Source organism: Vigna radiata, chromosome 5 (assembly GCF_000741045.1).
Source record: "Vigna radiata var. radiata cultivar VC1973A chromosome 5, Vradiata_ver6, whole genome shotgun sequence".
Lineage (NCBI taxonomy): Eukaryota > Viridiplantae > Streptophyta > Magnoliopsida > Fabales > Fabaceae > Vigna > Vigna radiata.
In genome coordinates this window covers 24,354,329-24,369,267 of record NC_028355.1, presented here as the reverse complement: position 1 = coordinate 24,369,267, position 14,939 = coordinate 24,354,329, and the positions used below count along the sequence as shown (strand labels likewise).

At 29.6% G+C, this 14,939-nt stretch overlaps 3 protein-coding genes across 3 annotated transcripts; 1 reads left to right on the top strand and 2 right to left on the bottom strand.

The window, feature by feature from the left end:
• Positions 1-3,551: 3,551 nt before the first annotated feature.
• Positions 3,552-4,708, bottom strand: LOC106761256 (actin-depolymerizing factor 5). Its single transcript, XM_014644787.2, has 3 exons — positions 4,577-4,708; positions 4,245-4,504; positions 3,552-3,865 (listed from the first exon to the last, which is right to left on the bottom strand). The coding sequence occupies exons 1-3, from the start codon at positions 4,595-4,597 to the stop codon at positions 3,715-3,717; spliced, it is 432 nt and encodes a 143-aa protein (XP_014500273.1). The 5' UTR covers positions 4,598-4,708; the 3' UTR covers positions 3,552-3,714.
• A 1,934-nt stretch (positions 4,709-6,642) lies between these two features.
• LOC106760817 (peptidyl-prolyl cis-trans isomerase CYP21-1) lies at positions 6,643-11,142 on the bottom strand. Its single transcript, XM_014644247.2, is given in 8 exon segments — positions 6,643-6,814; positions 6,816-6,936; positions 7,254-7,329; positions 7,466-7,648; positions 7,731-7,754; positions 8,020-8,067; positions 8,195-8,273; positions 10,767-11,142. Coding segments are annotated over 8 exon segments (708 nt in total). The 5' UTR covers positions 10,896-11,142; the 3' UTR covers positions 6,643-6,766.
• A 1,322-nt stretch (positions 11,143-12,464) lies between these two features.
• Positions 12,465-13,597, top strand: LOC106760505 (protein EXORDIUM-like). The gene has a single exon (XM_014643933.2). The coding sequence runs from the start codon at positions 12,599-12,601 to the stop codon at positions 13,502-13,504; it is 906 nt and encodes a 301-aa protein (XP_014499419.1). The 5' UTR covers positions 12,465-12,598; the 3' UTR covers positions 13,505-13,597.
• The last annotated feature ends 1,342 nt before the right edge of the window (positions 13,598-14,939 follow it).

The following is a 14,939-nucleotide window of genomic DNA, read 5'->3' as shown; positions in this document are numbered from 1 at the left end:
TTTTGATTGGCTTTTACATTTTTGTTATAATTGAGGAAAATATGTTATTTTTATTGTTATATTTAAATATATTGTGTATTTTATCTTGAATTTTTACCTGAAAACCGCATATCATGAATGTGATATGAGTTATCTTCTGAGTTTCCCATGTACTTCACGCATTTTTGTTTAATGATGTTTTATTGCCATATATTACAATAAAAATGTCATGTAATTTTCTCCTCTCATCTACTTTGAAAAATAAGCTTCGCATAAAAGCCCTAATCATCGTTGTGCTTTTTCTCTAACTTTTCTACCCACCCACATCTACAACTTTTACAAAAATAACTCATATTCACAACAAAAAGCCTGCTAAATTTTGTTTTTATTATTGGTATAAGTTTTATTCAACTTTATACTATACACTTTCACTGCTTCAATAGCATGACGTTATATTAACAAAATCTTACTGGTATAAATAAACTGATGTATATACCACTTGGACTTATATTCATTCATAAAAAAAAAAACTTTATAACGATGAAGTTACTTGTTAAATATTTCATTAACTGTTAATTAGTCACGGTTATTATTATTATTCCTTTATTTATTACTCACGTTATATTATTACCAAGTTTTTAATTATTTATCTGTCCAGTGGCCTTATGGGGTATCCATTTAGTATATACTCCAAATTATTTATCATTTTATTCTAATTTATCCCATTTATAAGTTATGTTACTGTTTTACAATGTATTATTAATTCTTTGTTCTTAATCTATTCTTATATAAGCAAATGTCAACCATTTAACCACCATAATTATCACACTCTTCATTTAATATATTTATTGAGAATTTTAAAGTTTATTTGAATTGTATAAAATAGAGAAATCATTTTATTGATCTATGTGTAAAAGTTTTAAATTGCAGAAAACTGGGACGAAAGTATATGGTTTAGTAAATGCAAAAGCTATGGAACTGTTTGACATTATTTTTCTTGAAATAAATATAAGCATATATTTTAAATGTTTTATAAATTTTTACTTTTGTTTTCGAATTCAATATAATTTGTTTCTTTTTTACACAATCATTAAAAAAAAAAGTAAAAAAAATGATTTTGTTTAAGAAAGTGAAGGGTGGAGATTAAAGACAGACGCAGATCACGGCGGAGCATAAGCAGTGTCGTTCTGTAACTGGCAATTGTGGGCCCATTCGCAAAAGTTGTATGGGGTTGTTGAACGCTGACGTCATAGCTGAATTTTGTCGTGTTAATCTGTGCTGGAAAGTTTGAATTGTTTCGGAGTACATGAGTTACGTTAGATAAATGGAAAATAATATTTTCATACTAATCTTTTTACACTGCTGGATGATTTTAAATTAAAAAAAAATTTGGTTTTTTTTTTCTAAATATGTCTTTGTCTCAGATTTTTTAATTTGAAATCATCTAACCAAGTTTTGACATGTGTACAATGTCAAAATAGTGTCAGAAATTGATATCAAAATATCATTTTCCTAAATAAATATCAAACAAACACGTCTTCTCTTCCTCGTAATAAAGCTCTCCCATTATTATTCTAACTTTCAACTTCTATATATAAATGCATTAAACACGTAATACGTAAAAACTGTGTAGTTGCTCATTATTAATTCTTATTTAATTCATTTATATTGCTTTCACCCTTTCCTTTCTCTAAAATTAAAAATCTTCAAGGAAACTTACTCTGTAATATTAGTTTAGATGGAATTAGGGTGAAACATAGAATAATTTTTCTTTTAAAGTTAGCTAAAATTTGATAGATATAACAATTAATGTTATAAGAAATACATAATAAAAATTTTAATAAATTATATCTGTGATATGTATTTATATTATTTTTAATAGACTTTTAACCATTTGAATTTTCTTTAGATATAATTATTCTAGAATAATTAGATATTTAACTCATGAGTCCTCTCTACGTGGACAATTGATTGAATTATTAGGGTTCGTATGTATCTATTGACGCATACAATACATATATCTTTAATTTACATCAATTTTGACATATATTATGTGAAATAATTTTCGGATAGTTAACATTCACTCAAATTTTTATAATCTATGTCAAGATTTTACTTCCTTGAAAGTAAAAAAATAAAAAAAATAAAGTGATTCATGAAAAAAATAAATCATTGGAAAATACAAAAAATAAATAAATTATAATATATGCACGTGCAAAAACAAAAATATGATATTTTTCTTTTAGTTGTCTTTCACAATGACGAAATAATATGTATAAAATTCAGTTGAAAATATTAATATCCACACACACACACATATATATATATATATATATATATATATATATATATATATATGTGTGTGTGTATTATATAATATCTCACTGTCAAACAGTCTACTTATTTATATTTATAAGTCAACGTTTAAGTTATTTGTATTATAAGTCAATTTAGCTAGACAAGATTATCCATACAAAATTATATTACTATAATACAAATTATATGGTTAATAACTTATTTAGATTTTTATTTAAAATTTCACATTAATTAAAAATAAAACTAATTTATTATATATAATTAGATGTAATTTTTACTTTATAAATTAATTTTATAAGATTAAGTTAAATTTAAAGTTTATTTATTTAATAAATAATAAATAAAGATTTAAGTCTATTAAAAACTCACAGGTAACATGTAAAGTAATATAAATACAATACTGTATGTATATAAAAGTGAGTTAATTATACACATTATGACCAACAACAAGACACGAGCTAACTTGAGGGTTGGATCTTTGCAAGTACCCCTCACCTTTCTATGATGGTCCACAACACAAACATTTTAAAATGATTTACAGTAATAAATTTCTACTGTAAATAAAGTCACAATTCAACTAATCCTACAATTTTGTCCACATTTAGAAATTGGATGCATGGAATTATAGGAATGAACACAAGACAACTTTGGGAAGATATGAAAAATTGTATTATGGATGTACATTTGTAAAATTTGTAATAGAAAAAAGATAGGTTGTGAAATAAGTCTTATAATGGATAACTAAATCCTTCTACTTGTATATTTGAAGTACGAACTGAACATCAAAGCCATACTATTGTTTGTTATCATTAATTACTGGAAAATATTATTTAAATATGCTTACTTTTATTGTTTATTCTTAAACTATTTGATTTATTTTTATTGAGCCACTTTTTTTTCTTTTGTATTAAAGTTAGCTCATATTAAATTAATTAAGTGAAATAAAATTTATGATACTAACACTGACTGTGTTAAGGAATAATTTTTTTGTTGAAGAGTATTTGAATAGATGAATTTGTGTTGGTTCCTTTTACTTGCAAGAAAACTACAATCCTTGATATTAAATTCAAACGTACCGTGTAGAACTTTATGTATTTTGTACGAATAAGGTAAGACAAGGATAACTACAGGACAGTAATGATCTTGTTAATCATTTACCTTAATAACAAAAATAAAAATAACGCATTAATGCAAACATTAATTAGTTTTCTGTCTAATAGAAGTTTTGATGAGAAGGAAGTTTTGTTGGTTTGAGCTTAATAATTTAATTTGAAGCACAGTATTAATATCATTTAAGATGACACGTCCCACATACATTTACATATATCAACTTCAACCTCACAAATCTATTATACAAAACAACAAACTCATCATTTGAATATAGAGAGCATTCAGTAATCAAAATCCAAAAATCCATCTTTATTTCGCTATGTCTCTGATTACATCGAAACCCATCTCCGTTGGATCCGTGGCTTGGAGTTCATAGCTGATTCCATCCAGTGCTCTTCTCAGCCCATCCTTCGAAGTTGCGTAGAGAATCTTTGCTCTAATCCTCGATGCTGTCGGAGACCTGATAGAGAAAATAGATAATCAATTACTACTACATAATTAGTAATAAATAACGACAATGATATTTTCATAATTTTTTTTAACAATTTTTTTATAACAGGACACGTGTCATGATTTTATTATTCTGTTTAAATTTATGTTTAAAAAAATATTTAAAACAAACCAATCATAAACTGTCATGTATGTATTGTAAAAAAATTGTTAATAAAAAGTTGTTAAAGATAGTATTTCAATAAATAAGATTGGTTAATTAAATGAACGGGTCCCTCCTATTTTATTTAGGCATTATTACTACAAGACAGTCATAATTGAGAGACAGTGGGTTGGCTACTTTTGTTTGTACGCAGAAAACGTAAAGAAATATTAGAGCAGAGGAGAACCATGCAATGAAGAAGATCTTGCTCTTGCGGCAGTTGTCGACGGTCACGAAGTCGAAGTCGAACACCGCATATCGGCAATCATCGGTGGGCAAGGAAGCAGTGAGATCGTGGTAGCCGTCGGTGGGGCCACCCAGTTTATCAACGGTGACGAGTCTCGATCCTTCGTCGATCTTGAACACTATGTATCTGTGCTCCTTCTTCCACTTCATATCCATGAACGATTTCTTGCATTCATCCGTCACCCACATTCCGGTGGTTGCCTGAAGTTAATCAATTCATTCTCAAACAGCTAAAACATGAATTGAAGAGATTAGGGTAGAGAGTAAAATTACCATCTTGAAAGCCATCGCCATTTTTGTTTCTCCTTAGATTTCAGAAAATGGTTGGTCGGATGGTATGAGAGCAACAGCTGGCCCTATATATAAAACTTTCCCTCCTCAAATGCCATTCGCCTTCCCTCCTATTTACTCTCTTGTCCTTCTTTTTATTTGCTGTCAATTTCTCATAATGCATTCATGATTCAATTATTATATTTTACATTAATATTTTTGTAATTACTGTAGCTATCGAACATATTACTACATCCTAAATGTTTAAGGAAAAGGTTTTTTTATTTTATTTTTTTAAGGAAAATATATACTTTGATTACATCTCATGTGGCTTACCTTATATTTTCAAAATTAAAATATTATCTACCATTTGATTTATTAAGTGGTACTTTCCATCCTTTTGTGTTATTGCAAAAGAAGAAACGTCAATTATTCACGAAATCAATTTAATCTTGCTTTGAATAAAATATAAATTATATGATATTTTTTTTAAAACAATCACATTAAAATTTCTTTAGCACGTGGGATTCTTTTACAATTGCACAAGATAAAAATAGAGAGAAATCATAGATGTGAAATTCAAGTTCTTGTAACCAATAATATGTGGATAATGACACTTTTACTCCTCGAAAAGAAAACACTTTATTGCAAGTGGGTCTATAGATCAAAGCTTAAATACGACGATAAAAATGAATAGATTTAAAGTATGGATGTTAGTCCTCCATATATTTTATTTTAATACTTATTTATTTTGATTTAGGAATTCGTTAATATTTTTTTAGGAATAATTAGCAAAGATAACTCTAATAAATAAAACAACAAATGAACGAGGAACACAATTTACTTTCTTATTTTATTATAAATTTAAAATTTAATGTACTACATTGACTACAATATTAACATTACAAACAACCTATTATTCAAATCACTATTGAGAGATAATTTTGCCATAAGCTTTCGAAAAAAGTTATAACCTAATTCATGAACATTTAAGAAGTTGCAACAACACTATAAATATGTAGTATGACAACATCCACATGACGAGTCAATTTTTGTTCCTATACATTTTTTTAAGGTTTGATTTAATTTCTAATAAAATTTAAAGAGTAGATTATATCAGTATGCTATGAGATTTTTCTGACTTTTTATTTTTGTTTTTATAATGACTTTAAGAAGTGTTAAATATGGTCTTTAAAATAAAATTCTCATCGGATTGATGAAGATAATAGTTAAAAGTTTAAAATTTTATTGTAATTAAATTATTTGTTGTACTTGTATAATAAAATAATATTAAACGTTAAAAAGATATAATATTAATAATGTATAATGCTATTTACTAATAAGTTTATATTAAACATTATTATAAACTTTCATGACTATATTAACATTCTAAAATCTACCAATCATAACATCACATAAAAATTGATTAAAAAAGTAATAAAATAAAAAATATATAAGACTGTCAAATTCATAATAAAAATTACATTACATTGAAACAGAGAAAAAATTATTTATTTTTAAATTTTCTTGATGCGGGACTTTGTGCAAGTGATACAACTTTAGAGCATGAGATGTTTATTTTATTTGGGTGTTTTTTCCTACTCAACTTGAATTTTCTCAGTCTTATTTAAGGTCAATAAAAACTCAAGTGAGACTTCATAGTATAATAACTAAGATAAAGTAAATTAAATTTATAAATATTAATATATTATATAGCTAAATCGTTTAATAAAAAAAAGTTAAACTAAAATTAAACTATATTACAAAATTTATATTTCAAAATATAAAAATAATATTATCATTTAAAATACATGATCTATTAAATTGAAGATTTTTCTCATTAATACATGTTGATAATATTTGTAATGAGAAATGTTATAACATGGAAATTTAGAAATACACAAGCAACTATGCTTGAACTGATAAGTTTCAGCTGATTGAACCTCTTTAGAAATACAATCATGACTAAACTAGTAAGATGATTTGAACGTGAATGAGATATTAAAGATTTAAATAAATGACCAAAATAAGATAACAAATTAAGAACTAAAATTGAAATTAGAAACTTGTGAAAATTAAAATCAAACTTCGAATTTGTGGAAACTATAATACTGTTTGAAGAGTTAAAATCAAACTTTAACTCATTTTACAGGGGAAACAGAAATCTAAATGATGGTGCTTCAAGAAGGAAAGTCATCTTTCCTCATCTGACAGACTCTTGGGTATCTTTCCAGAGACCAGAATCTGCAATTACTACTTTCTTTCTGGGTTTCCCATTGTAGGTTCCAGCACCCCCTTCAATTGCAAACACGTTATCCATGCCTTGGACAACCTTCCCAAACACAACATGTTCTCCATCTAACCTGAAAAGTTTACAAGCCTATTCATATCAATTTATCATAACTACACACTCTGACTTTCAGTAAATTAAGTAATTTTCGCATGCAACATTGTCAAATAACGTCTGCACAAAATTTACAGAAGGAAAGAAACATGACTGCCTCAAAAAAAGCAGTTTGTTTGCTCACAACAAATGGTAACAACCTAGCTTCTGATCCCAACTAGAAAAACATTCTTTTTTCAGGTTTTGCTGGAGAAATTCACAGAAGACCACAGATGGTTCGAATTCGAAATGACAGGACTCGGCATTGTCTGAAAAATTTCCCTAAACGGAACTTACCAACCGGTCTTCACTGAGGTAATGAAAAACTGTGAGCCATTGGAATCAGGACCTGAATTCACCATAGAGACTACACCTGCAACCGTGAAGCATATTTACAACAACTTAATCTCACACCTAAAAAATGAAGAAAAATGTCACATAAGAAGTCTTTTTTTTTTTTTTAAAGAAAAAGAAAAAAATGCTTGCATCCAAGCAAATCTGTTACTGACCCGCATGTGAATGTTTTATCTTGAAATTTTCATCAGGAAAGGTACCACCATAAATAGATTCATATCCTCTACCATCATGGTGGACAATGTCACCACCCTGAAACATGAAACCTGATATTATCCTATGAAATGGTGTTCCTTTGTAGTGAAGTTTTACACCATTGGCATTCTTTCCTTTTTCCCCTGTAAAATACGCAATACCAATAATTAGTATGTAAACAAGATGGAGGTTAAGTTAACAAAACAACATGAAGAGTCCAAGTACCTGTGCACAAAGCTCTAAAATTTTCTGCAGACAGAAGATTTTTAATCAATTAAAATTGCAATGCACTAGGATAATCCAAGTCTTATGTAAAATACCATTATATCCAATGAGGTAGATTCATCAGGCAGACATACGTTTTCAACTTACGGAAAAGAATGAAGTATAGACATAAAGGATAACTTATAAGTCACAAATTGTAAAATTTCTACAGAGAGTCTACTCACCATTCGTATAATTAAAGAAACTGAGTAACAGACTAAAGAATTGGATTGTGAAATCAAAGACATACCGACAGTTTTTGGTACAACCTGGCCATATAATCCGATGACAATCCTACCTGCATTAGTCAGTGCATTACACATCATTAATTCTTGTTTTTATCATCTTTCTAACCAAAATGTCCAGTAGATCAGTTTGGTTCAAATGAGAACAACTGGTTAAAAATTATAAAAATTGCTCCAAACCTAGACGTTGTCCATCAATATCAACATCCAAGAATACTCTGTCAGTAATTTCAGGCTCTTCTTCTACTTTTTCTTCAACCTACATCAGTAAAGGTGAATTTTACTACCGACAGAACACAGCAACCAGCCCAAGAAGGGAAATTTAAGTGGAATGTCGAAAATGGTTTAAAAGTGATTGAACCTTCAATTTTCAAATAAAATGTTTCAAAAACAAGTTTAATTTGCGAGGGTTGTGGCAAGTTCTCTTAATAAAAGTGTACACCCAAAATGGGATAAAGCTAGGTTATGGAGAAAGTATAATAGGATTTATGATCTCAATTAACTTTTTACTTTAATTTATTATTTTATTAGCAGTTTACTAGTTTTGCCACAACATTGTTTAAAATTTCCTCTCAAGAAGTTTATTAGTTACTTATGCCTAGAGCTGGGTATTTGTGCAAAAGCCCACAAACTACCCATATAACCTGCATCCTGTATGGGTATGAGGATATATTTTTAAGCTAAAAACTAATTCAAAACGTGGTCTGCATTACCGGTAAACTAAACGGGTTTTAACTGCTGGACATACAAAGAATAGGAAGTGCCATAAAAAGATTGAATGGTAAAGAAACATAAGGATAAATCTGAACTCCCTGGATCAAATTGAAAATAAAAGGATATAAATATCTCTTGTAACCAATGTTGTTAGCGTTAAGAGTTTATGGGGGATATGATACACACCAAGGTAAAACACTAAAACAAAACAGGACAACTACACAAGTCAAAGGACAACTTTTTGTCTTGTACCTTATTTGATGAACAAGGTCACAAACATTATAATGTGAGATTTATTGGAATGCCCTTTCATTGTTGTCCCCTCATCTTCTCTCTTTCATATCCTTTATCAACTTCTTTTCTGTCCATCTATTTTTCTTTTGTTTTTATTTAAATTGTGTCCAACATAGCATAGAATTACTTACTAATATTTCATTATTGACCATGCCACCATCAAACGGTGGACTTAATTGGATAAATTGATGGGTAAAGATCTCATAGATGTTGATGAAATGAGTGATAACATTGGGTCTCATTAGCCTTTGTTTGTTAATAATCTTGAAAATCCCATATCGAGGGTCAAATAATGTATTGGTGGGTACAAAACTCACCTTATCAAGTTGATTTTGTGAGGTTCAGTGAGGTTCAAAATTCACTTTCATAAGATGGTATCAAAATTTATCCCAACAAGGTTTGTTGGACCTATTGTGTCACCCACTATTGGACCATTCAAAATATCTAGTTTCATGCTTGAGATGTTCCATCCTCAACGTGAAGAATGCTACCTAAACTGTTTAGTGTCTACATTATTGGTTAGCTAGTCAAACCTGAGTTTTGAATACTAGTTTCTGGTTAAAAAATGCTGCATTGTGAGAAACAAAAATGTGACCCAGAAGGTTCTCAAACTCAACCCATAGAATCACAAGTTAATACAATCTAATCTATGTCTATCTCGTTCCACCCAAGTCTTTTTCACCAAAATTTTCGTGTAACTGAACTTGTTTTCCCCAGGTGGAAACGTAAACTCATGAGTCAGCGAGCTGACTTGCAAGTTTCACATGACTGCATGCAACATTAGTTAATCCCAAACTATAATTTACTTTCCCATCTTAGTGGGAAACTTGACTTAGAATTTACATAAACCAAATTCAGAACTTTCTTTCTTGGTGGTAAATAAGTGAAATAGGTAAAACACGAACCTTAACATGTATGTTATCATACCACCAAATATTTAAATTACTGATGAAGTCATAACCTAAGACGAATGGACAAATCATAGAAGTAGAAGAGTACTGCACATATTCCTAAAGAATCCATAACCTATAGAGGTAGATATTATAATGAATGCAGCACACCAGGAGGATTCTTGACCAAGGGAATACATATATATCTAAAATCCAAATGAATAAACTGTGTTATCCAAGAATAATTTTAGTGATATCGAAGTCATTGTGCAATCAACACACAATGGTGATCACTGTACTTAGCAAACAATCGCATTACCTAAGTGCATGCCTCTTCACAATTTATCAAGCCGAAGACTCAACTTGCCTACGCACCCCTACCCGCATCATCAATCAAATGGCCATCAGAAGGCAATCAAAAAGATCATCACCTTTCCCCATCTTGCCCAATAAAGGGATATATCTGAGTTGATCAAGATTAATCAGAGGGCCATAATGCAATGCAAAAGCTAACATCTAACTACACTTTTTTTCATTTCGGAAAGTAAAAGTAAAAATCTCGAAAGAAATTGAATTACAACTAAAACCATTGCAACCGAGTATTCAACCAACGAAATCAAATTAACGACATCCCATTCTTACAAAGTAGTTCACACCAATCTCAACCCTGCAGAGTTAGGATTGCCCCTACTTGTATCATGTATTTTCATACTATCTCTAGTCAACGTTGGAATTGTGTTTTTCCCAATACCCAATAGGCTCAAAGAGACCGATTCATGGCCAGATCAAACAATTAGGTCGAAACCCCGCTTGAAATCCACAAAGCAAATAATAAACAAAGAAAAAGTGCATACCCGTCTAGAACCAGATATTGCGAGAATCAAGAAAATTGTAAGAACAATGACGAGAAGGAGGCATCGCGGTTGAACGAGAAAGGAGATCGCCTTGCGCATTGCTTCAATTCCCGTAATAAATTGTTGCATCCAATCACCAAAAAATCGAAACTTTGTAATCCTCCATCGCAGAGAGCTAATTGGGTTTGTCTCGCAATCGTTTTAGACCCAGCTACACAAAAGGAAAAAAAAAAAACGCTACTGTGCGTAGTCGCTGAAGGTTGAAGAAGGCTCCAGTTGCAGAGTCTAGGCGTTGCAGAGACACAAATTAAAAATGTACAAACCAAATAAAATAATAAAAAGCTACTTCATTTTAAAATAAAAGCATAGTGTAATTTTTTTCTTGTTTCCAATCCAACATGCACGTAGCCATGCTAACTAAGGTTCCACTTTGGTTTAATGGGGAAATTCTAATGTCTGAAGGGACAGGAGTGGACCTTGCATTTTCTGTAATGATTTTTTGTTTTATTTTTTTTTTAATTTGCTACACTTTTTTCTTTCAAGTTAAATAAAAATAAAATATTTAAGTAACATATAAGAAAAAAATATCAGAATTTTAAGAATTTATATTATATAAACTATCGTTTAATTTTTTTTAAACATATTTAATATGGATAACTCAAGATACAGTCCTATTATTAATAAATTATTTTATATTTTTGTTGTGACCTTATTGACTTTTTTGAGCTTTGAAAATAATACGTTATCTTTTAACTAGTTTAATACTTACACATTATAAATTTCAGTACAAAGAATTCTCTTCAAAATCTTAAACCAAACCCATATCAACATGCTGAAAAGTAATGACTGCCTATAACATTCCATTTCATCTTTTGATATAAAACATTTATTAATTTTGTTTTTTATTGGAGATAGCATATTCAAATAATAACTGTATATATCTCATTTCTAAATATTTGATAAATTATATTTAAAATTTAAAACCGTTGCTTAAGAAAACACTATCACGAGTAAATACAAATTATTTATTTTATAAGTATTTCTTATGAAGCATTTGAGAATTTAATAATATTTTATTATTTTAATAATTACTTTTTATTTTAACAATTAATTTTTATTTTAATAATTATTATATTAATAAATTTTTTATTTTTTATTATCATATATACATGTATTTCCATTAGTATAAAAAAGATTATGCTTTTTTTATATATCTCATCGAGAATTATAATATAAATCAAGTTAAGAAAACAATATTTATTTTCCATACAAAATTCCCAAGCATATTAATAATTTTTCGATAAATACTATGGTTGAGTTGAGACAATGAATGAGAAATATTTAAATTCATATAGGACACTTAACTTAAGAGATATAAAATTGATTTAGCAATGAAAATGAAATAGAAAAATGACAAGTTTCAATTTAAGCCATCCGATAAGTAGATAGAGTTTAGTTTTAATATATGGGATCACTCATATAAAAAGATTTCATTGAAATAATTTGGTTATAACTTTTGGCTACAAAAATATACCAAGTTACAATTTAGTTTGAAAGATGGTCCATAAAACAACCCTGTTTGAAGGAAAAACCATTAATTTTGGGAATGAAGTTCCTTCTTTTTAGGAGGGTTGAATGCGGTGGCGCAAGAACAGGGAGATTTAAGCTATTTTGTGGGGCTGTTAATGGTTGGCTTCTTCTATCTTAAGAGGAGGGTGAGGATTATAAATACTGGAAGAAAGCATGAGAGGAACATAAGTGCACTCAACATCGAATAATAGTAATAATAAAGTTAAGTGCACTTAAAACATCGAATAAACTGAGAGGAGAAGATGGCCTGCTTTGTGCCAAAACACCTTCTGCTCTCTTTTGCTTTCTCTGTCTCCGTTCTTCTCCTTCTTCCGGTGGCCTTTTCCGTTGGCCCGAAAGATGCACAACCCATATCCTACCACGGCGGACCCCTAACCAGTGGCATGTTGAAAGTTGGCATAGTCTGGTACGGCCAAATTCCAAGGGCCCAAAGGAAAGCCATTTTGTCCTTCTTCAGGTCCCTCAACACCGTCACCCCTACCGCGGATAACATACCCCAGGTTGCCACGTGGTGGAACATGGTGGAGAGTTATCAAGCATACGCAAAATCAGGTGCAGGTTCTTCAAGGATCGCGGTCAAGGTGGTAAACGAAGCTTTCGTGCCAGGCTATGACTACGGAAAAGTCCTCATCAGAGATTTCATCAGGCTCCTTATCCCCACGGCAACCGCCAGAACTCCAGACACCCTGGCTCTGATCGTAGCCTCGAAGGGTGTGACCGTGCAGGATATGTGTGCAGGATCATGCGCCCAGCACGGTCTTATAGATAATAACACTTATGTTGCCGTAGGGGACCCGGAGGACGAGTGCCCCGAATGTGCATGGCCATTCGTTGCGAGCAGTGGTAAACAAGGGCAAGTGCTGTTGCCCCCAAGCGGAGATATCGGAGCAGATGTGATGGTGAAGTTGTTGGCCGGAGGGTTGGCCGGAGCAGTCACAAATCCTATGGGTGACGGGTTTTACACAAGTGTACGAGGAAACCATGTATACGAAGCCACAAGCATGTGCCCTGATGTTTTTGCATCAGTTGAAGTACCCGTCGACCCCGTAACCGGTGGTTCCTACAATGTTGTCGGCGACAAGGGCACCAAGTTTTTGCTCCCTGCCATTTGGAACCCCAAAACCTCTTCCTGTTGGACTCCTCTCTAGATTATTCCTTTATTCTTTTATTATTCTATTACTCTTATATCATATCTCTCTTTCAGTAATCTTTTTTGATAATGGAGAGTAATTTTTTTTAGCACTCACCCTTCTTTTTTATTTTACATTACATCTATGCTAACTAACCAATCTCCCTCACGCAATTATCAAAACTAAAAACACTATAATATTAATTAAGAATTAAATTAGTATTAACTTAATTTCACTAAATGTGAAAATTCGTAACAATACAATAAATACATCTATTATATAACTATTTTTCTTAATAAAACTTTTTATTTCAATGAAATATTAATTTATGTAGAAAAAAAAATAGTTGTGTAAATGAATCACCACTAAAACTATACAGGAAAAAGTCTCTTTATCAATTCTTTTTTACAACTTTTTGACAATGCATATATAATAATCTATAATTGATTCCTTTCAAATATTCTCTTAAACATAAATTTAAACAAACTAATAAAATAATGACACATGTCTTATTATAAAAGAATAATTGAGAAAAAGGAAAAAGTCTCTTTAACAACTCACGTGTTCTGTTGTAAAAAAATTATTAAAAAAAAAGTTGTCAAAATATCATTTGTCATAAAAAAAAATTATGAATATATCATTGTCCTATCAGCAAAGAAAAGCTTCTTCCCTTCTCATACCACTTGCGTTCCAAACTACATCTGTAAGGAATAATTATAACAAATACGAATGATGAATGTGGTATTATACGTGAATTTACCTCTCATAACATGTTTCTTCTATATATGGATTAAAATAATTAGTTAAAACTTATAAAATAAAATAACAGAAAAATGGTTAGGAAGTTTTATTACATTATCATTTCATGACATTTGTACTTACATGTGTCGCTCTTGACACAGAGTTTCATGATCATAGTTGTAGTATTCTAAGAAAAAATTCAAAATATATACCTATACTTACAATTTAAAATTAAAAATTTAAATACAATTTTGTTTTTGTTTTATTTTTATTCAATTTTCTTTTTTGGCATTTAATTGAGTTTTTATTTTTGTTAAAAAATTCAATTAGATTTTTTTTAAATTTGTATAAACAAGGTAAATATTATCTTTGTACGTGTCACTATTATAATTTTAATTTTAAATTTTTTTAAATTTCAATTTTTTTTATATTTGTATTGTGTTTATGACAATAAAAGTGATACGTGTTAATATAAACGAAATATATATAAATACTAATTTGAATACAAAATAACTTGAGAACACAATTAAAAATAATACTACAAGATCTTAACTCATAAAAAAAAGTAAAAAATAAAATAAAAATCTATAAAGTAATACGTGACAATTACAAATATGACATTAACATGGTTTATACAAATTTAGTCAAAATAATCAAAGTAAATTGTTTTTAAAAAAATCGAAAACTAATTGAATAAAAATAATTAAAAATA

Excerpts from the sequence above, each read along its gene's own strand:
- LOC106761256 (XM_014644787.2), bottom strand. The coding sequence starts at position 4,597 with ATGGCGATGGCTTTCAAGATG. Across the intron at positions 4,505-4,576 it reads TGGCGATGGCTTTCAAGATG|GCAACCACCGGAATGTGGGT; the intron begins GTAATTTTACTC and ends GATTAACTTCAG. Across the intron at positions 3,866-4,244 it reads AAGATCTTCTTCATTGCATG|GTCTCCGACAGCATCGAGGA; the intron begins GTTCTCCTCTGC and ends TTTCTCTATCAG.
- LOC106760505 (XM_014643933.2), top strand. The coding sequence starts at position 12,599 with ATGGCCTGCTTTGTGCCAAAACACCTTCTGCTCTCTTTTGCTTTCTCT.